The 22,111-nt window shown below is 40.5% G+C and overlaps 1 protein-coding gene across 1 annotated transcript in view; it reads left to right on the forward strand.

Annotated features, from left to right (window-relative positions):
• Snd1 (staphylococcal nuclease and tudor domain containing 1) overlaps nucleotides 1–22,111 on the forward strand; it is a 403,901-nt gene that overhangs the window by 50,473 nt on the left and 331,317 nt on the right. Inside the window, exons 9-10 of the mRNA XM_041675559.1 lie at nucleotides 1,404–1,494; nucleotides 12,389–12,502. Of these exons, the coding sequence (XP_041531493.1) occupies nucleotides 1,404–1,494; nucleotides 12,389–12,502 (205 nt within the window). The remainder of the gene's footprint in view (nucleotides 1–1,403; nucleotides 1,495–12,388; nucleotides 12,503–22,111) is intronic.

A 22,111-nucleotide genomic window follows, 5' to 3' on the forward strand; every position in this document is an offset into this window, starting at 1 on the left:
ATAGGACGTATTTGACAAATGTATATTGTTCGATGAAAAGCCAGAGAGATTACTTTTTAAACTTTTTAAAAGTCAGGCGATAGTGGGCACACCTTTAATCCCAGCACTTGGGAGGTAGAGGCGGGTGAATCTCTGTGAGTTCAAGGCCAGCCTGGTCTACAGAGCAAGTTCCAGGACAGCCAGAGCTACACAGAGAAACCCTGTCTAGAAAAACAAAACAAAACAAAAAGTTGTATATTGTGCCATAATTTAATTTGAAAAATATAATAGCCTTTATTCAAATACTTGATTCTGTTATGCTCCTTTTTTTTTTACTCTTGTTTAGAAACTTCTATTTTCTTCTCATTACTGTTCTAAGTTATTATTTTGGTTGATAAATTTTCTTGACATTTTTTTAGTTCCTACCTGTCTTTGAAGAAAGTGAGTACAATTAAAATAATATCTATGTTTTCTAACAGCTGCAAGAGACTAGATTTTTTTTTTTTAAAGAGAATCACTGCAAAACAGACTTAGGCCAGAAAAATGCAAGTCATATCTCAGTGTATAATTGCTTGTCTGTTGTTTTGCATGCCATATCTGAGCTACTTGTTTTGTGGGTACAATTATAGTTCTCTCTCTGGAAATTCTTTATGTATTTTACAACTACTACATGCTTCTTTGTCTTTTTCTATTTCAGTGCAGCTTAAAAGAATGGTTGCAATGTGCTTTCAGAAATAATAGTTCCTTCCCCCTGCACATGCGTCCACTATTCATAGTTTAAGGCAGCTGGTCATTGATTTTTTTTTCTTTTTTAATCTTTGCATATATTCAATTTTCCACTCTTGGTCTGGCTCAGAAAATAATCTACTGGGCTTAATATTTTGAAATGAATTCCTGACAACATGGTTTTTAAGCTTTTATTAGTGAAAGTCTGCAGATTTTGTCTATTTTTCAAGTATACTTTAGATAGATACACTGTTGGTGTTTTCTGAATTCAATCTGGTAGCTGGTAACCCTTTTACAATTCAGATGGCTATCGGGCAGACCTGTGATTCTTTAAAAAGAGTCATGTTTACCTTCTTGTTCAAGAAAATAATTACTCTGTATTATTGCACTCACTCAGAAGATAAAGCAAAGAGTTAATTATTTAGGTGGACCTGTGGGCTCCAGTCTCCAGCAGTTGAATACTGGGGTCTCAGAGGGCCATTCATAAGTTTATTATGTTCATACAGCCTGCTTTTTCTGTTTGCTCCACACTTTACATTTGCAGTCGGACTCTGTTCTGGTTTGGCGGTGGTCTTTCTTCCGGATCTGTCCGCAGGGGAGGGTAGTAGGGTTTTCTGTCGCCTGCTTCTGTGGTGCTGCTGGACGCAGGTGAGATGCACTGGTCAGTGAATGACCTTGCGCCCTTGCTTTGTTGCCAGGTTTGCCAAGGAGCGCAGGCTGAGAATATGGAGAGACTATGTGGCTCCTACTGCTAATTTGGACCAAAAGGACAAGCAGTTTGTTGCCAAGGTGAGTCATTCTCAGCATTTTGATATGCAGAGTGGCCATTGCCAGGCCAGTGATAATACAAGGATCTGAATAATTAGAACTGCTGTATCTCTTGACTGTTTCAAGAGGAGCTTCCCCCACCGTCTGTGTGCGCGCGCGCATTGCATTTCTCATTGTAAATTAAAATAAGTTCATTATGAGTTCTAGGATTAAAGTTGTGGGCATGTTAGCTCAAAATAGCTCTCATTTTTGAGACATCTTTTTATTTGCTTTGCAACTGTCACTCTAGGGTTTCCTGTGTCCTCATCTTTCTCTTCATTCTCTCTAGAACTCTTGTGGTTTCACTTTTCCCTGCCCTGAATTCTTTATTGGCTGTTGTGTTTTGGGTGGATGCTTGCTTCCCAGACAACTAGAGCTGTTGAATAAATTAAGTGGTTCTATCACAGTACTGTGCAAAAGATTTTCCTTTTAAGGTTTCAGTAATTCGAGTAATTTAGTTCCATGCTTTCCTAAATCCTATGAAGTTTTCAGCCTGTTTTTGCTTTTGCTAAGAGGCACTGAAGATTTTGTCTATTTATAGGCAAAGGGGTTAGATATCTTTACTTGTGGACAGTGGCTGTCTCTGTCACTTAACCATGAATTTATGTTGGAAAGTCACTAGGTGGCACTGTCAGCCTGAGAAATCCCCAAACTGTCATATAATGGTAAAATTTAGATTCTGATACTGATTTTCTTCTCTCTCTTTCCTTCCTTGTCTCCTCCCCAAGCCCTCCCCCCCCTCCCATCATACCTTACTCAAAGTAATAGGTTACAGAGCTCAGCTGTGGCCTCTTTCCCTCCTTATTGTATGCCTAGGTAGCTGATAAGTGATGTTAATCTCTCTGTTTAATGTACATTCCATGGGAGAATATGTATTTAGATATTAACATTCATATATCCTTCCACATTTTCCAGTATGATTATAACTTTGTTTAAATTAATAGTATTTACCTTATAAGTGCTAATTACTTTATTAATAGCTATATTGCATACTGAAACTAATTTTTATTTCCTCTTATCCCCAAGTTAGTAATTTTTAAAACATTTACATGCACATATATTATGCATAGTATTAATTCAGCTCTCACATTCTCTGTCTACCTAGGTTTTTTTCTCAACATTCACTCAGTTTGCTGATCTTGCTTCAGTAATTCTGTCTTGAGCCCTAGACAGTGCTGACCGGGCCTGATGGACTGCTCTTTCCCTGTGATGAGGTTCACATTTGGATTTCTTTGCCGGGATCACAGGAGGTGTTTTTGCTTTGCTCTCAGCTTAGGACTCTGCTTGCTGGATCCTGTGGCATTTCCTTGATAATTTACTACATGATTTTGGTGGCATATTTGTTCCCGAACTTCATGACAACAGACTACTTGAGGTTAAGTTTTGAAGCCATTCATATCTATTTTCCGTATATATTCAGTTGATAATCTAGTGGGTGTGTGGCAGGTGCTTTTTCCCACGAGAATTGATACAGTATTGCTCAGTTGTCCTTAGTTTCTAGGGTTTTGTCGTTGTTTGTTTTTCCTCCCCCTCCCCCCCTTTTTGTGATCTGAAATGACTGATATTTTCCACCATGTATGGTTCTTTTTTTTCCTAAAAGGAATTATCCAGTTGTTTTAAGCCTGGTATTCTGGTGTCATGATGATGTAACATTGTCCTTGAGAGTCTAGACCTTCAGTCTTTTTAAACTGCTTTGCCGCCTTTCATTTATTTTCTCTGTTCTCCCTTTCTAGACCTTTTCTCATTTGTATGGTGTTCTTCGTGGCTAGTGTTTGGATCTTCCCTTCCTGTTTTCTTTGTTTCTAAAAAAATGTTGTATTATTGCTTTTGAGATGAAGGTTGTATTAGATCATCTGGGCTTGCCTTGAACTTGAGATCCTCCTGCCTCAGCCTCCAAGGAGTGCTGTGACTATAGGCATGTGTGATTTCCCCCCGTCCCATGAATTTCATCTGTTCTTTGAATGCATCTCTTCTATCACGGCTATTTAAATCAAACTTCTAGAATTTATCCCATCTCTTAGCTGTCTGAGGAAATACCTTTGATTATTTTGCAGTTTTCCTTCATGTTCTTTGTGTCCTCATGTTAGTTATTTTGGCTCCTTAGTTTTCATATTAGAGGCTTTTTGGGTAGTTGATAAACCTTGTCATTTAAGAATAAGGTTTTAAAATACTAAGTTGTAAGCATCGAAATTGGGTTTTAGGCATATGTCTTGAAATTTAACAGCTGTTTCAGAGATTTGAAGCCAATCCTGGTGTTCAGCCCCTTGGTTGTTTCTTAAGATGCCTGATTTGGTAGTTCCCGAGTCTTTCCGGGCAGCTGGGGCTCTGCTTAATATATTATTAGGTTGACTCTTGAGTTTCCTCACTTCTGGCTCAGGAGTCAGATGCTCATCCATTTACCCACCAACTTTCAGGATCTTTTGCAGTATTTGTCTCTCCAATTATCTTTATATTCTTGAGCTTATGTAAATGTTAAACATATTCTTTAAATTTTTTTAATTAAAAAATAGTTGTTTAGAGAAGGAAACAAAGCAAGTGTTTGGATCAACTTCCTTAATAGGTACCTAATATCTCATTGTAAAGCTATACTGTAATTTATTTAACCAATCTCCAGAAGGTTGCTATTCATGTAAGCCGGTAATTTTTCCCATATTTAGAGAGTGTAGTAAGTATCTATAAATGATAGTTATTGCCTTAGAGGTGGTTGGAACATATTTGTAAATAGGTCTTCAGAAATATTACTTGATAGAAGCAGCCTTAATTTTTAATATGTGCCCGAGGAAATACTGGCTAACTTTTTCTGACAGGAGAACATAATAAATCTGTTGATGCTTTGCAGGCTGCCTCTTTTGGTAACCCCAAACCAACTGTGGGTTGACAGTCATTTTTGAACAATTGAAAATGTTAAGAGGTTGGGGTGTGATTCATTGGTAGGATGTTTTCAAGCACTTATGTGGGCCTAGGTTCAATCCTCAGTCCCATTTCCAACACCCCTTGCACTCTCCAGCCCAAACAAAAGAAAGGTGCCCAGTAAATTTTCAAGGAAGTTGAACAAAGGCCCTCATCTACAGCCTGAAGTCCACAGGCCTGCCAGTCTATTCCAAACGGGGCTCTTCCTTCTACAGTTACCCAGTTTAAAGGTTTTAATTGTATAGGACATGACTAAAATAACTGGAAATCCTTGCAAGGATAACTCTTGACTTCCTCACAGGATACTTTGAGGTGTGACAGCTGATTTCTGGAGAGTTTGTCAAGAAGTTCACTATGAACTGAAACTCAACTAAGGGTTTTCTTGTTATATGTGGCCTGTTGAAAGATTGGTTCCATCATCTGCTTAAGAGGTTTTATCCCTCAAACAAAGAACTGCGAAAGAGGGCTCTTCTTGTCTCTCCAGGTTAGCAGAGAGGCATGTCCCCTTCACAGCGATTAGCTGAGCCTGCCTGAGACTTTTGTGCCTGTTGTGGCCTGCCAGTTCCCTGCCTGCCTTCCCTGTGGCGTTTTAGCTGATCTGTGCAGTTTGTAGCCATATGGTCCCCTGAGCACGTGGCTTGGCTTCTCTGTCCCTACTGCTGGATCTGTGAGCATTGCAGATTTCACAGACCTGAATAGCGTTGTTGGGGGGAAGGGAAAAGAGCTTGTCCCCAAGAGATATCTTCTCACTGCTCCACTTGTTAGAGACCTCATGTTTGTTCTCTTTGATAACATAAACAAGCAGCAGCCACCTTTGTGCTTTGGAAGGATGTGACGCTATCCATCCTTCAAGCTTATCCTTTGAGACTTTTGTCCGAGAGCCCAAGTAGTTGATTGGCAGAGGTAGCCTAGGCCAACATTGGAGATCAGGTTGTAAGGTGGCAATGGATACAGCATGGGTCTGCTAGAATGGAATCACTTAGCTAGCACGGAATTGATTTTGACACACTCACCATATTGCTGTGCTTCCAGTTCAAGAGTTATTTAGCATCACAGCTATATCATTTAATTGTGTTTCTGAGATCCTCTACCCAGGTTTATTTTCTTGGAGAAGTCATCCAAATAACAAAATTATTACTTGTTATAATTTTGCTTTACATTAACCTAAGTGATTAGTGGTGTTGAGTTCTGCTCGTCTATTTCTGTGGGCTGCTTTAGGGAAATGTCAAAGTCCTTTGCCTGTTTTTCAGTTTTCAAAAATTGTTCATAGTGCTAGGTATTGAACCCTGGGTTTTTGCTTATTTTTAATTGGACTGCTTGGTTTTGTTGTTGTGTTTTAGGAGTTTTGCAAATATTCTGGCTATTAAACTCATTGTCAGATACATGATTTAGAATATCTCACATTTTGTAGGTTGACCTTTTATTGTTGTGCTTTGGGAGCACAGTGGTTGTTTTTGTTTATTTTTAATTTTTAGGCAGTCTGATTTGGTTTTATACCTAATAGATCGTTGCCAGATGCAAAATAGTGAAGCCTTTGCTCTGCAAATTTCTTCTAAGATTTAAAAGTGATTGATTAAATTCTAAGATTTAAGTGATGGATCCAGTTTGAGTCAGTTCTTAGTGTGGCACTAGGCAAGGAGCCAGTTCATTGCTTCATGCATGTCTCTATCTTCCGGGTGTTTTTTTTTTTTTTTTTTTTTTTTGCAGACTATCTTTTTTCATGTACTGAATTTTCATTCTTGTCAGTAGCCTTTTGATCACATAATGCATTTTTGCACTATTCCATTGGTCTGACTTGCAAGTTTTCATGACAGTACTGTATGCTTTCTATATTGTAGCCTTGTAGTAAGTTTTGAGATAAAGAATCATGCATCATCTAGTTTTTGCCTATTTTGGGTCCTTTGAGATCCAGTATGAATTTTGTTACAGTTTTTTTTTTTTAATTTCTGCAAGCCAAAATCAAACAAGGAACAACCCATCAAACCTCTTTTGTTGCTCCTTTAAGTGGCACATGTAGTAAAACTGCAAGATGCACCCCAATTGGCTTGTTATCATGCTTTTTTTCTTGTCACTCTGATACATACCCTGACAGCCAATTCGTTGGAGAGATAGCTCACAATTCAACATACAGTCCACTGCCAGGGAGGCAAGGTAGAAATGTGACACAGTTGTCACGCTGCATATACACACGGGAAAACAGTGGATACTTCTAGCCTTCACTGGCTTTTCTAGCTTACAGTACCAAACGCTTCCACATGTGGCCTAAGAACCACACAGTTCTGTTCATCACAGCAGCGGTCCCACCTCTGCTACCGATTTCTCTCTTGGCTCCTTTTCTTTTGTGGTAAAACTCTGACTAAAAGCAACTACTAGAGCTTTATTTAGCTCCTAGTTATCCTGGCAAGGGAGTTCTTACAGAGACCGAGTCTGAGGGCACTAGTCTTAGTATAGGCCCAGTGAGAACAAGACAGCAACGAATGCATGCATGCCGGTGCCTAGCTTCTCATCTCCTTTTCATTTTGTCCAGAACCTAGGCTGTGGTGGTGGTGATGTCTCCCATCTCAGGTAACCCACTTAAGGAATGGCTCCCAGGTGTGCTCAGCAACTCTCCGGGTTGGTTGTAGAGTGTGTCAAGTTGACAATAGTATTCTAATAAGGATTATATGTAAATCTGTGAAGCATTGCATCTTAAGAGAAAAGAAAGCAGATGTATTTATAGGATTGCATTAAATTCACAAATTGACAAAACCAACAAACAACCCACCAAAAATAATATTAGCATATCGGCAGTTTTAGATCTCCTAATCCATAATCATGGGATGTGTTACTATTTATCTTTGCTGTCTAACTTTTGTTTGTTTGTTTGTTTGTTTTTGGTTTTTTGTTGTTGTTGTTGTTTTTTTTTTTTGGTTTTTCGAGACAGGGTTTCTCTGTAGCTTTGGAGCCTGTCCTGGAACTAGCTCTTGTAGACCAGGCTGGCCTTGAACTCCCAGAGATCCACCTGCCTCTGCCTCCTGAGTGCTGGGATTAAAGGCGTGTGCCACCACCGCCCGGCTTGTCTAATAGTTTTTTTCCTGTGTAAATGGTTAATGTGTGCATGTGCACACATTACAGGCATGTGCTGCCACACTTGGCTTTTTACATGGGTGTTACGAAGGTAGGGGTGATCCCAACTGAGGTCCTCATGCTTCCACAGGTAGCACTTTCCTAATTGAGTCATTCCTCCAGCTCCTTCAACAATGTTTTATAATTGGCATTGTACAAGTTTCTCTTTCTTCCTTCCTTTCTTTCTTTCTTTCTTTCTTTCTTAACATCTTGTTATTCCTGAGGATTTTGTTCTTTGTGGTACTCGCTATTTGGGATGAAATTCAGATGTTATTGCTAATAGAAATAGCTGATTTTGTCTTCCACTACTTAATTAATTAATTTGTTTGTTAAATATTTGTTGAATCTTTGAGTTTTCTTCTTATGTTTTGTGAGCATTCTAATTTTATTATATTCTTATAATTTTTATGCCTTTTGTTTTTCTTGCCTATTTTCTAGTTTTATGCTGAACGGAAATGGCTTTATGTTAAAATTTTAAGCAAAGATACTTAATATGTTTGGTGTGGTCTAAACAGGCCAGTATATTCCCAAGCAGTCACACAGAGACCTCAGAAAACAAAGAAATGAAAAATTTGTTACTTGCCTGACCTTATCAAAGGCCTGCATAAGGAAAGGAAGTATAGGGATACTTTGGCAGGAATATTAGCCTCCTCTGCAGTGTACATAGGCTAAGACTTACAGAAGATTTCATTAGCAGTACAGTTTGCAGATGTGAATGAGAAGAGATTTAAGAGGATTCTTAGGATCATTTCAGAACAAACAATGCCAAGAGTCCACATATTCATCGCCAGCCTTTGGTATTTTACAATTAATGAACCAGTATTGATTTGTTGGTATTAATTAAAGTCATTATTATATCATTTAGATTTCTTGTAAAGTATTTTTTCTCTTTCAGTAACATTAAATTTGGATACTTTACCTCCTTATAGCTTCTCAGCCTCTCCTTGTTTTCCTTGTGACTTTGATCATTTTGAGAAGCAGTGAGGTATTTTGTAGGATGTTGCTCATAGGAATTTTGTCTGATGTGTGTTTTCCTTTTAGTTATCTATGATAGTATTTGGTATGATTGTGCTTAATTTGCTTATTACGGGATGTTTTTCTGATTATTTACTTTTTTTTTTTTTTTAAAAAAAAAGCAAGATTGCATTTGTACTTCTGTGATGAACCAGGGAGACCAGACATAGCACACAGTGCTAGGGTGCAGGAGAAACAGCCATATGTCACAATATTGGTGAGGTAAAGGGTGTGTATTGTGGCTATATCTGTAGAATCCCTATTTGGGTTGATGCTTGCTTTGCTTCTTTGTGGTACTGAGATTGGTAGTAGTATGAGAGCTATTGTTGACTGTGTCTGGGCTGTCACTCAGAGTGTCCATAGCCCAGAGAGCTGTTGTAAGGCAGGCTTTGCCATCTGATGCACGCTGCAGAGTTCTAGCTGTGGCCCTTGGTCTAATAGCATCGTAGGGGGCTGTGCAAATAGGCAGTGTGGCAGGGGGCCAAAGAAAGGGATCAATATTTCTTTCCCCTGACACAGCTCTGTAGTTCTCCTGACTTTTGGTAGCCTTTAGCCTATCCCTTACCATCACGAAGACATTTTTCCGGTTACAACTGGACTTCAAATGATGCGGAAGGAATTGGATTTAGTGCATCTAATCTTGAGTCCAGATGGTGACTTGTTCCTTATAGATTTCTGCTCCTGAGCCTTGGGTGATCTCTTGGTGCGCCTGCATGAGGATGGCTTGGTTAGAGATCGTACTTCTAGTGGAAGCGAGCTGTGGGAGCACACTTGAGTTATCTGAAGAGTGTGGTCCATAACTGAGTTGAGCCACTCTGTATTTTACTTATCGCACAGTGTGTGTCTATATCTCGTATTTTACCGCTTCTTCCTTGTTTCTGTAAGCATTTGCTTATTCTCTAGGCAGTAATGACACAGTTTACAGAGAAATAGAAAGTCCTCCCCTCCCCCAACTTCCTTTCTTCCCTCCTGCTCTCTCTCAGAAAGCTAAGCCTTGCATCCCTGGCAGCGCCAGAGTGTGCAGTTCTGAAGAGGAGGTTGCTAATCAGGGATATGCCAAAGCAGAGAGTCTGCTACTGTGGTCTAAAATTTAAGCTTTTAGAATCCATTTGCTGCTATCATTATCATGTTATAAGGGGTGATGAATACTAACCTTGTCACATTCTGGAGTCAGGGTGAACGTGTGACACTGTGCTACTTTTCCTTGTGTCATTGCTCTCTGAGCATGCTCGAAAGCCAGGGCTGTCCAGAAATTTCTCATGTCTTAGTATAAGGAAGTTCTGCATGTTTTTGGCAACTGACAATTTAATAAGGGTTAATTTCAGTTTGGGAGTAAGTACCGATCTGTCCAAGAGTAAGATTTTGGAAATATTGTGAGATGTGTGCATTTGAGATGACTGAAGATTACCTTATTTACCCGTGGTTATCCTTTTGAAGGCATTGTTAGCTGGAATAGTAGCTGTCTTGCTTGGTATGGCTTAGAGGAGTTTTTTTTTCTCCTCTGTGGTTTGCAGTTAGAATTGCAGAATAGCATACATCATGGAGCCCACATACGTCAGGTGTCCTGTCTGTCACCTGTTTTCTTTTCACACAAGTGAGGGGTTGGAAAGATAGACAAGTCACTGGACCTTTTGTGTTTGGGCCTGCTAGCCATTCTTGATAGCTTTGGGAATATATTTTATTGAGGAGTTTTTCTTGGCATTAATATGTCTAGATGGTAACATACATAGAGGTTTTCTTTTGGTTCCTGTAATTGAATTTATATTTTTGGTTGTATCTCATAGGCAGTATCTAAGCTCCTCATGGCTTTTTTTTTTTAATTGATAAAGGAAACTCTTGGATTTGGAGGGTCTTATACCCTTTGATACTACCAAGTTCTGATAACCAGCCCTAACTTGGTCCTAGTTTGACTTTATGATATATATTTATTTATTTATGTCTGATTTTTAAGTTTTTGACCAGGAGAATCTCTGTATTTTAGGGTTAACTCTCTGGACTCAGATTTGCTGTGAGTATATAGTAAAATAACGATGACCACTTAATACTGCCTTTTGCTGCTTTCAGAGTTTCAGGTTCATCTTAACACATAGTAGATAAATACTAATTCCTAGTTTCCATTAGTCTGGGTTAGATCTTTCATTATCTTTCTGACCGCTGGCCTTTTTTTCCCTGCGACTTCCATTACTCATAATGATCAAACCTAGATCTTTCCTTTCGCCAGCCATAATCAGCCTTCTGTGGATCGACACACAGTTTGGTTTTAACTGTCTTCTTTTTTCCTTCTTTTCTGTCTGATGGTACTTAGCTACTGCCATTTTATGTTGTACACATTTTCTAATTTGTTTTTGGGTTTTGCTTGTTTTTGCTTGTTCTTAAGATTTTCCCTTAGAGCATCCCTTATTCTGTCTGTTATCTATCTATCTATCTATCTATCTATCTATCTCTCTATCTCTCTATCTCTCTATCATCTATTTATTTTTTGGTTTGTGATTGGCTGGTTCTTTGTAAAGGTGGAGAATAGCTGTTTTTGGATGAGTCTGAAAATGAATGTATTTTGTGCTGAAGAATCTTCCATTAAATAGGCCCCCCTAAGACATTCCCAGTGTGCTGTCCATTATGACAACGAACTGTCTAGCTGCTTTTGTTTCATGCATACAAGAGGAAAGAAATTTTGCCAGTCTTTCCTCCTTTTGTGGCAGCTGACCCTGTAATTCAGCCACTTGGTGGTTGCTGATTGAAGCATGGAAGAGCCTGATTTTTACTCTGCAAATGGAATGGATGGTGACAATATTTTGTAGTCAGTAGCTACTTGTAATGCTTGCAAAGAAAGAAGAAGAAGAAGAAAAAAATCCCAAACAGCCTTAAAACAACAGGGTCTGGATATAATTGGGTGAATTGTTGATTGGTGGCCATTATCACAGGTTCTGGTTGTACCGTGATGTGGTACTATCCCAGTGTGAATGGCATTTTATTCTGTACATACTGGTGTACAGATGTTCTAACCTTCACAGAGAAATATTTTTGCTTTTGCCCTTCAAATAGATATCCTTGTATCCGAGACTGGAAGTTAATCGTTTTCAGCTGAGAGCGGGGTGCAATGTTAATGATTTTTGGTTTCTAAAACCAGACATGTCCATAGTAGCATTCTAAAAAGATGGCTTGTGGAGTAGCTGAGGCAGTATATTAGCAATTTAATGTTTCTGCCTGTGAGATTAACAGCTAAGCGGCTCCTTCCCTGAGCTGAACTGACAGTTCTTTCTGTCCTTCACTTGTCTTTGATTTTCCTGCTCTCTATTGGGGCATTTTATTTAGATTTTTCTCATGCAGTGAGAGGGGTACCATTTTCTAATTCAACCTTTGCCCTTTGCCTCTTGAGTTAGAACTTTGATATTTAGTTTTAAACTTGGATCAAGAAAATTTTTAGTATAGACTGGATTTAGATTTTTTAAAAAAGACTTTTATTCTTATTTAAACACAGTGTTTACTGTCTAGCCATGGATGTCTCATTTTGGAACTTACAGTATAGCCCTCACTGGCCTCAAGCTCACAGTGGTCCTTTTATACCAGTGTTCTGAGGGTTTAGATTATAACCTTGAACGATCACATCTGGCTCAGGTTTCTAGTCAGTCTTTCAGCCTTACAGGTAAGCACAAGAAATAAAGATGGATCATATTTCTGAATGAAATAACTTCTGTTTTATTGAGAGATTATCATAAGGTCTTTGGGAATTGATTACCGTATATGGCTGCTTATCTCATCTTTCGTATCTGCCTGTGGTGGGCCTGACTCTGCTGTGTAACAAGGACTACTGAAGCCACTTTAAGCATTTTTGCCTTCTTACTTACAGGTAATGCAGGTTTTAAATGCTGATGCCATTGTTGTGAAGCTGAATTCTGGAGTCTACAAGACCATCCACCTGTCGAGCATCCGACCACCAAGGTTGGAGGGAGACAACGTACAGGTGAGACCGGGAAGTGAATTAGTGAGTTTTCTATTACTGTGATGAAAACATCATGACTGAGTCAACTTCCAGAAGGAAGGGTTTCTTTGATGTCTAGTTTTAGAGGAATACGATTCTATTCTGTCATGATGGGAAACATGGCAGCAAGCAGCAATGGCAGCCGGAACTGAATGCTCACCTCTTGAACTGCATGCACAGGGGTGAGGGTTGAGGAGTAAGAACATGCACACAGGGCACGAGACTTTGGAATGTGAAAGCCAACACCCAGCGGCATATTTCTTCTAGCAAGGTACTTCCTAGACTTCTCCAAAATATCGGCATTAACTGAGGACCAGGTGTTCAAATACATAAATGTGGAGGGGGGATACTCTTATTGAAATCACTCAGGAAGGTTTTGCACTTCTGCACAAGTAGAGAAGCCAGAAAATTAGTTAACTATAATATTCGTATGTAAATATGTGAAAGGATAAGTCTTTGAAATTGTGCAAGTATTATGCCTTTATATTTGCAGCTCAAACCATAGCCTCTGCTCTGTCCCATTTCAAATAATCACTATTGGCACTCCTCCCCCGGGAGCTGAGAGCTGTTAGGACTGGTATATTTGAGATAGCGGGTGCATTTTATTTGAAGAAGACCTTGCTATTTCTGAGAGAATAAGATGGAGAAATTCTGAACTCAACTTACAGGGCCTGCTTTTGATGGTCATTTTGGTTTGGTAGTTCCTTATGTCTTTGCTTTAGGGAAAAAAATGAATCTGTGTTTATGCTCCTTGGGGTTACCTGCTTACTTTCTACAAATGTTTACTATCTTTATTGTTTTGTACTATTTGCTAAATCCTTGAATGAATGAATGCTTGCCTGATCATATGATTTGAGTGAGTTCAGTTCTAAGAAATTATGCTTTAGATGAAATTCCAACAAGAGTTGGTCATCAGTGTACAGGTAGGCAGATTGAAGTTAGATTTTGTGGTTATTTTCTTCCTATAATTCTGACATTTGAGGTGGTAGGGATAAGGATTGAGAATATTTGGGTTTGGTTTTGTCTTGCCATCACTCTTGCTCACTTCAGTGTTTATGTTGACTGGTTATAGAATTAGGCCTTGGGTGAAAACTAGTGTGAGAGGGCAGTTTTTAGAAATTAAACATCATGGTTGAAATTAGTTTTGTAGATATCTGCATTTTTTGTTTATCTCATTTGAGGTTCTAAAGATGTGAAATTTGCTCTTCCATTGTTTTTTGTGCACACACATGTTGTAGCGCATTTACAAGCTGAGTTTCAAACCCCGTTTCCATTTGTGTAGGACTTTATAGACAGCCCTTCAGAGTAAAATCAAAATCATGATTGTCTTCTGAATCAGATCATGCATAAAAAACATACAGAATGGGTGATTTCATGTCTGGCCAATCAGTTCATTTGCTTTCTTTTTCTTTGTAGAGGAGGCAGCAAACAGTACCGTGGCAAGGTTGAGAATTTAAATGCATGAAAGCTTAGACATGCCAAAATGAGGTTGTCTCAGTAACTGTAGCTGTGCCTCATTGCACAGAGTAAATATACATTTCTAGTTTGATGAGGATTGGGAGTGTGCGCGAGTCTGCATCTGTGCCCTGAAGTTGGAATTAAGGTTCCCACAGCAACCACAACTTGGAAATTCCTGAATGTTAATTTTTATGTCTGCATCATTAGCTAAAGCATTATGTTAATGTAGACTATGTGGCTGGATCCTAAGCAGTTTTAGGGGATGGGTGGTATTGAGCTTAGGTGGAATAATAGGTTTTTTGAAGAAGGAGCTAACCTACTGAGAACTCAAGTTTTTCCAGGTTCATTTGGAGCTCCCCAGCTGGTGAAAGATACTTTCCTCTAGCCTAGTGGTTGATGGGCAGTTGTTGATTTTTTTTGTTTTTGATTTTCCTAACTCAGACTGAATTCTGGTTATATAACATTTCTTGTTTCCTACCAAAATGAGCTATGTCTGTCTCTCTCTCTCTTTTTTTTTTTTGCCTGCTTCCCAACCCCCTTCTCTTTCTATTCACTCCTGAGCTCTTAGTTCATTTTAAGAAAGTTCCAAGTAAAGCTCAGCTATAATAGTCTGTGACATATGGCTTTGAGAGAAATGAAGACTGATTGTCATTATTTGTCCATTAAATTCCTCTAGAAGATTGTACGAAGGGATCCCAGTAGTCAGTGACATAGCATCCCTGAGCATGACTGGCTGTTCTGGTATTTCCCTAAGAAACTGTTTGTATTCAAAGATGAGAAGTAAGCACTTGTGAGGAAAGGCACTGAAGACCTATCATGCAAGCCACACAAGCCAGTTACATTTGTTCTTCTCAATTTTAGTTAGTTACACCTAAAAACTAAATTACTAAGTAAATTCTTGTCATCCCCCCAAGCCTTTGAAATCTGGTTTATAGTTTACATTCATACCTCATTTCAGTTCTTTCTGGCTTCATTTAATATTTAAGTAGCTGCATGAGGCTAGCGGCTACTTGGATGGACAGAACTGCCTGAAAAGCCGAGATGAAGAGGCTAGTCGCCATCAGTGTTTGATGGCCACCTGGTATTGTTTTGGGATATGCCATCGCTCCTCTCACGAACTTTGAGATTTAGTAGAAGTATATAAATAATTTGCTACTAAGTGCTGTACAAAAGCTTAAAATTTAGGGACAGTGTATAATCTGAGTTTCTTTGAAGAAATGACACTTATTTAAAGCTTGAAGGGTAGTTAGAAGTTAGTTAAAAATGGGGAGGGGACAATATCTTTTCTGGAAACATTAATGACAAGAATCAGGTGAATTTGTGGTAACAGAATGGATAGCCACTGAGGATAGCGTTTCAGTGGTGTGCCACCTGGATGATAGGAAACTATAGGCAGGGCCAGGGCATGTACAGGTCCTGGGAACAGTTCAGGATACACCATGAGGGCCTTGTGACAAACTTGAAGTTATTTATTTATTATGTATACAACTTTCTGCCTCCATGTATACCCACACGCCAGAGGAGGGCGCCAGATCTCATTACAGATGGTTTGGAGCCACTATGTGGTTGCTGGGAATTGAACTCAGGACCTCTGGAAGAGCAGACAGTGCTCTTAACCACTGAGCCATCTCTCCAGCCCTGAAGTTATTTTTGTTTAAGCACGAATAGACTAGCAGATACGTAGATGCTAGGGTTGGAAGCAAACGGCTTGGTCATTAGGTAAGGGTCATACGTCAAAGACTTTTAAAGTTTTTAGGTTTTGTCTTGAGGAATTTTAAACCAAGGAGAAAGATGTCTTTAGACTTAAGAACTCTTCTGTCAATGTTTTGATTTACAAGTTTTTTTTAAGTAATTTACATTTGTACAAAACTGATCTACAAGGAGCAGTTCTGATTTTCTTTTGATAAGCCTTAATTGACCTGGGGGAGAATGGTGTGACAAACAGGACTGTAGCTGTTACTCCAGATTCAGAGTGTTTGCCTTTCTCCTTAAAGAATCCCCCTGGGCTCTTACAGAGAGCTCAAGATTCTCTTCTACATTTATTCTAAAGTTAACAAAAATTTACACTATTGGTGTAGGAAGAAAACTCATCTCCAGTTCCCAGGGTACTGTAATTTGTAGAGATGTGTGAAGCCTGGGCAGTAGACATACTCTTGAGTTTCAGGTTTCTAGTTTCTTTTACTACTTTCCAGTGTTTCTACCTATGACAGGCAGGAAGCCCAATCAAATTGTCAAGGTAGAAGCAGGCATAGTGGCACACACCTTTAATCCCAGCACTTGGGAGGCAGAAGCAGCTGGATTTTTGAGTTCAAGGCTAATCTGGTTTGCTTAGAGAGTTCCAGTATAGCGGTGGCTACATAGAGAGACCCTGTTTCAATAAATAATAAAAAACTAAAAAAAATTAAGGTAGAGCTATTGGGGGCTAGTCCCTGTGTTAAGTCATTTGATACCTTAGTGCCAGTTAGAAAAGGATGTCCCTCCCCTCGGAAGCCTCGGGTCAGTCAGTGCGTGTGCTTGGCACACTGAATAGAGGCTGCATTTCAGCTCCAGTTCTGTCTTCGTCCCTTTGGCTTGATGCCCTCGTGTAAGATACAGCTCGCACAAAATATATTCCTGCTCTAGTTAGAACAAGATCTGGTAGAATCTCAGAGGAAAAGATGGTGTATTTTTGGGAAATGGGGAGTGGCCATGTGACTGCAGAAACCCAGAATGCTTGAGGATTGTTTGAGAGGAAGGTCTGTGGTGGATGGAATACAGGGCCTTCAGGCATGCACTTGGGAAATTACCCCCTGTCTAATTACCAGGTACTTTCTTGAGGGTCAGTGGCTTTGAGATGAAGAAAGGTATAACCAATATCTTATGGTATGAGTCCTATATAAACAAAAGAACCGCGTGGGAGAGGATGCAGATGCAGAGCTAGAAGGATTACAGGAGAGAAGTCTTGGGTGTGTGCACTGTTATGGGCAGGCAGATGGCCTTAAGTAATTTCTACTGTGAGGTGGCCTCTTGAGCTCCAGAGGAGGACCCCATGGCGTTGCCTTTTAGAAAACTAAAGAGCACATTCTCTTCATCGTTTCTCTTCCTCCTTCCCTAGAAATTTTTAGTAGCCTATCATCAGCTAAAACAGATCTTCGGAGAAATCTAGAAATTGCACGGCAGGTGCTGGTAATAGGGAAAAGTAGAATTTTCCTTTTTCTTGCACCATTTCTTAAATTTTACAGGAAGACAAGGTTTTGCCTATGGCTAACTGTATACTTTCCTCTCCCACTCTGTGGTTATTTTCTAATTAGATCTAGAGGAAGCACTTAAAACACAGATTAGAGCAGCTTTTTTTCCCCAAGTCTTTCCTGTATTGCCCAGGCAGATCCTGTATTTTATTGGAGCTTGGTTTGTTGGTGGACAGTGTGATGGGAGGGTTAAATGCAGGAGTATGTAGTATTTCCTCAGAAGCCTTCCGTTGGGTGTGCCTGCATGTCTTGGTCTTGCTTCTGGATTTCCAGGTGAATCCATTGCCAGCTCTTGGGCGATAGACACTCCTTCATGCTGAAAGTCTGTTTAGAGCTCACATGTGATGCTCTTGTGAACCTGTACAGGCATCAGGGTTTCTCTAAAGGCATAGCTTGCTTTATCCAGTTGTTTGCCATAAAGAAATAAGTGCTAAATCTTAGTTAGGGAAAGGCTCTGGCTTTTCTGAGCTGCTGCCTTGAAGGAGATAGTACATTGTGCAATCTCAGGGCTTCCTAGGGAGCTCTTGGCTTTGATCTGAAACTGGGAAGCCTAGTGCTCCTTTGCCCAGAGCTGCCATGGGCTTTATGTTACACTTGGAGTGTTAATGACAAAGGAAACAGCCCCCAGGCATCTAGTGAAGAGGCTGACTTATTCCCTCATGAAGTCTGCTCTTGCAGTGCTATTGTAGTTGGCACAGAGAGATGGAGCTGAAATTTACCTCAAAAAACTGGTACATCATTTGCCCAGCCCCCAGGTATTTAGTAGATCAAGTTTGCTTTTGGTTGCAGAGGTTTTTCTCAGGTTCCTTTGTGTAGCACATCTGGCTCGCCCTCTTTTCTCTTGGACTCTATGTCTGTGAGCTTGGTACTCAGGAAAGTATGGAAATCCAAGGGGAGAAGCTTTCCCAGCTGGTAGCCCACTGCTTTTGATATCTATCCATTTCCATTCCCTACTTTTGAGCCTCCTCGCAGTGAACACACCACAGAGGCTCTTTCACACCAGGGCCTGTAAAAGTTATGACCTGGCCAGTGAAGGGTCTTTCTAATCTCTTGTACCCTTGCTGCCTTTACTTTACTCTCTAAGGCCTGTGGCCCCTGGGACTCTTGGACAGGCAGTTGGTAGAGAGGAGCAGCAGGGCAGGTATTTGCATTTTCAGGATGCTCTGGGATTCTTGAGGGCTTTTTGTCAGAGGCAAGGCTGATTCAAGTTTTGATTATTCTGTTGTTGCGCAAGATCCTGGGGTGCTTTGCCATTTAGACATAATTGTGAGTGGTTCCCAGACTGTTCCTTCTGGTTAGGACTTCTGAAAGATAGGTGACTGGTCCCTCTGGACCCTCAGACAGACCATGTAGCTCCTAAGATGCATACCAAGAGAAAGTTGTGGGACTTGAGTCCCCGAGCAAAGTGGGGCAAGCCAATAAACCCACTGATTGTGATCTCAGGCTTGTAACTGGGAGCATAAGGCAAACAGCAAATTAGAGAGGGACTCCAGCTTGGCATTAAGGACCTTGGAGACAAGCAGAAGCTCTTTGAAATGGATATAGCATTTCACCGGTTTCCAATGGAGAGATCTGGGGACCGTGGCAACATGATCAAAAGACATAGTCTGTGTCAGAGCACTGGCAGAGGCATTCTGTACCCGTTTCCAGATTGTTTGATCTGGGCATTTTTGAGGTGAACACTTGAAACCTCCTTTATTGAAGGCTGAAAAAAAATTACTATGAGGAGATGATAGGTGAGTCTTAGCTCACCTATTTAAGATTTCAGAATGTCCTGTTTTCTGAGATTAATATCTAGGTGCCATCACTGGAAACATTGCTGTGATTTGCTTCTCAGCTGGAGAGGTTACTGGTGGGCAAGGTGAAAAGGTCAAGACATTGGGTATATGGGCAGATAGTTTCCTAAAACGTACACTCCACTGTTCTTTTTCAGTGTATTTTAAACTGGAAAAGACAGCGTGCGCCCGTCTTGTTGCGTTTGATTTGCTTTTTTTTCTCCCTCTTATAAATTATAGTTTCTTTCCATTCCTTGAGCTAGAGATCCCCTTGCTTCTTTCTTTCATATTATATTTTGTAGGATTTTAACAATCTCCTAGTGGGTCTTGATGGCTAATCCTCTGAACCTTGTACATTTACCTCTTTCAGCCCATCTCTCTCTTCTGTTTCTTTAATCATCACCATCACACAGTCTTACATTTTCAACTTATCTAAATCTTGTTCATGCTGTGTGCTCATGTTTCCTCCTGCTTCTCAGCCCCACTGAGCTGTAGTAGTTTTCTGTTGTTTTTGGACTTGGCGGCACCGTCATTTACTGTTTCCTGACCCCTTAATGCTCTCCCTGTCTTGCTTCCATTCTTAAGAATCCTGTTAGGTCAGACACTTGTATACACACAGCCCTTTCCTTCTCTCCAACACCCCACACGTTTATGTGCACGCCTACTTTCTGCTGTGAAATCTAAATGCTGCTGAGGCCAGGCGTGGCATTTCTCATCCTTATCTCCTCTTTCAGAATCTTGTAGAGTACTATGAATAGAGCAGCCAATTATCAAATGTTTAAATCCCATATGCTGAGGCATAAGACTTAACTCCATACATTGCTTTTGAGGGGGCATCATTTTACCCGCTCTCAATCCTCTGTTAACCCCTGGACTGCCGCTGAAAGGTCTTTTCAGCTGGGGCCCATGTACTGGGGCTTAAGTCTCAGGAGTCAGTTTCTGCTTTCCTGTTTCCCACCTGCCCCCTAATTGCGTTGCTTGTTTTTCTGGGTAGTTTACAGCTGGCTTAGATTTTTGCAGCTACTTCTTTTCCCTACTCTGTTTCAGTTTAGTTTCTGCCATTGCTTGACCAGCTCTGCCTCTCCCTGTCTAGTTTTTCCCTTTATTTATATTCCATTAGAACAGTGCAGCATGAGTTCAATCCTCCAAAGGGGTTAATTGCAGGGTTTTAGTGTCTTTGAAGATCAGTCCCTGTCTGACTCTTCTGACACCTCTGTTTTTACTCAGAGTTCCAGATGCCTTCCTTTCAGGTGTGCTGGTCATTGATGTCTTTAGGTGTACTTTTTACCCAGGCCTAGTTTTTTCCTCCTTCACTTTCTGTTGTTGACCTTGTTGGTTGTCAGATTATTTCTTTGCTGGAACTAATTTTAAAATCAATTAGAGAGCTTTCCCGTCATCTTTCTCTCTTTATTTATGAGGTGCTGATTGCAGAACTACCTACACTGTGTTTAGACAAATTACATTTTTTTTTTTAAAAAATGTAACATTTATATTCAAGGCAAGTTTAGTGTAGTCATCCAGTGCTTTGCATTTTTGCAGGCCAGAGCTGTAGGCTTCAATCCTTGGTGGGCTAATTAGCTTTGGGCTGGGAGATTTTTGTTCTGTTTAGAAACCAAACATTTAAGTTCCTCGTATAATATAGATTCTGTGATTCTGAGGAATTATTTGTATTAACAAGATGTTTATAGTTTCAGGACGCACGTGCGTGCGCGCACTCACATGCATGTGAATGATGGTTTATGGATGAAGTAGCGTGCTTCACCCCACTGTTTGCAGCAGAGGCTCTTCGGAGCTGAAGGACACACACACTTCTCTTTTCCCTAGCAAATGACAGTCCCATTGGTCAGGCATATTTTTGGTGTCACTGTTCATTTTAGCCTTTCTTTGAAAATCTGTAGTCATTTTATAGGGTGATCACACTTTATAGTTCTTAGTTCCCCTACTACCGTGAGCCCGGCTGGTTTGGGGTACGGCTGCCTTCTACCAGCTAAGTGTCTTATTTATGTTCACCTTGGTATAGGGCTCTTCACAACAGGACTCCTGTGCAGTTAAGATGGGAAGACATTCTAGAAACTCTGTACTTTACTTTCTCATTTCTCTGCTTGGAGTCAGTTTGTCCTTGTTTAACTATGTGGCGTACTTGGTAAGGCTAAGCAGAAATATCACATGATCTTTTTGGTTACACACTGGTCCTCGGAGTTTGTGGCTTCGGTGAAAGCAGATCCTGGAAACTCTACATATTAGATGCTTATAATTTTTAGTTTCTGCTTCCTTGCTCCCTTTCTTCTTTTTCTCTCTCTCTATGCAGTTTGATTTTCTGGGTCAAGTAGATTCCTCATTTCTTCAAGTCTGTTGCAGGCTAACCGCCTAGCGTATAGTTGGTACTCCGTTATATAATGTGTTGCCATCGCAGCTCCGTGTTCTTAATCTGCTGCTGCAGATTGGTAGAGGGCACTGGCCCTTAACTGTGACTCTGCCACTTGACCACTAGAAGGTGCTTTCCTGATGACCAGGAGGGCTCGACTCTTTCCGTGTTTGACTGCCTTGTGTAAGGTGGGCTGCAATTAGGAGAAAGCCTAGTTCTTATTCATACGGAGCCGGCTTAGCATCTGCTTCTCCAGCTGGATGGCTTGTTTTAGAATGACTGGTGTGCAAGAGCTTTAGGTGGAGCTTTGTAAGGGAGTGCTGATGTGTGGCTGCCCAGGGCTCCCTTGTCAGGCTTTTGGCTCTGGCTTGAGGCCTAGGCCCCATGAGTTGGGGTACAAACTGTACTGGTGCCCTGTTCCTTTTGAACCCTCTTTACCTTTCCCTGCAGCTAATGGGAGGGAATAATGTGTTCTGCATGGTAGATTGGTAGAACAGTGCCACGTGCTGGTTTGGCTTTTGGAATGTCCAGATTAGCACCTTAACAGGAGGGAGACTTGACATCATTCAAAGCAGCCCATTTTATTCACCCCTTATTTCTTATAAGGGGGAAAGAAGCTATCGTAGAGCCTTGTTCATCCCTTCCAGTGTGTGCTACATCACTGGCTCATATGGCTGAGTTCTGCCAGCTGTTTGAGCCACCTTGGATTCTTTCTGTCAGAGCTTGACTGTGGCCTGCCTGGTGGATTGCTCTTGGTGCCCCCTCC

Source organism: Microtus oregoni, unplaced genomic scaffold, assembly GCF_018167655.1.
Source record: "Microtus oregoni isolate MIOR12 unplaced genomic scaffold, Mior012 000026F_ref0000081, whole genome shotgun sequence".
Taxonomy (NCBI): Eukaryota; Metazoa; Chordata; class Mammalia; order Rodentia; family Cricetidae; genus Microtus; species Microtus oregoni.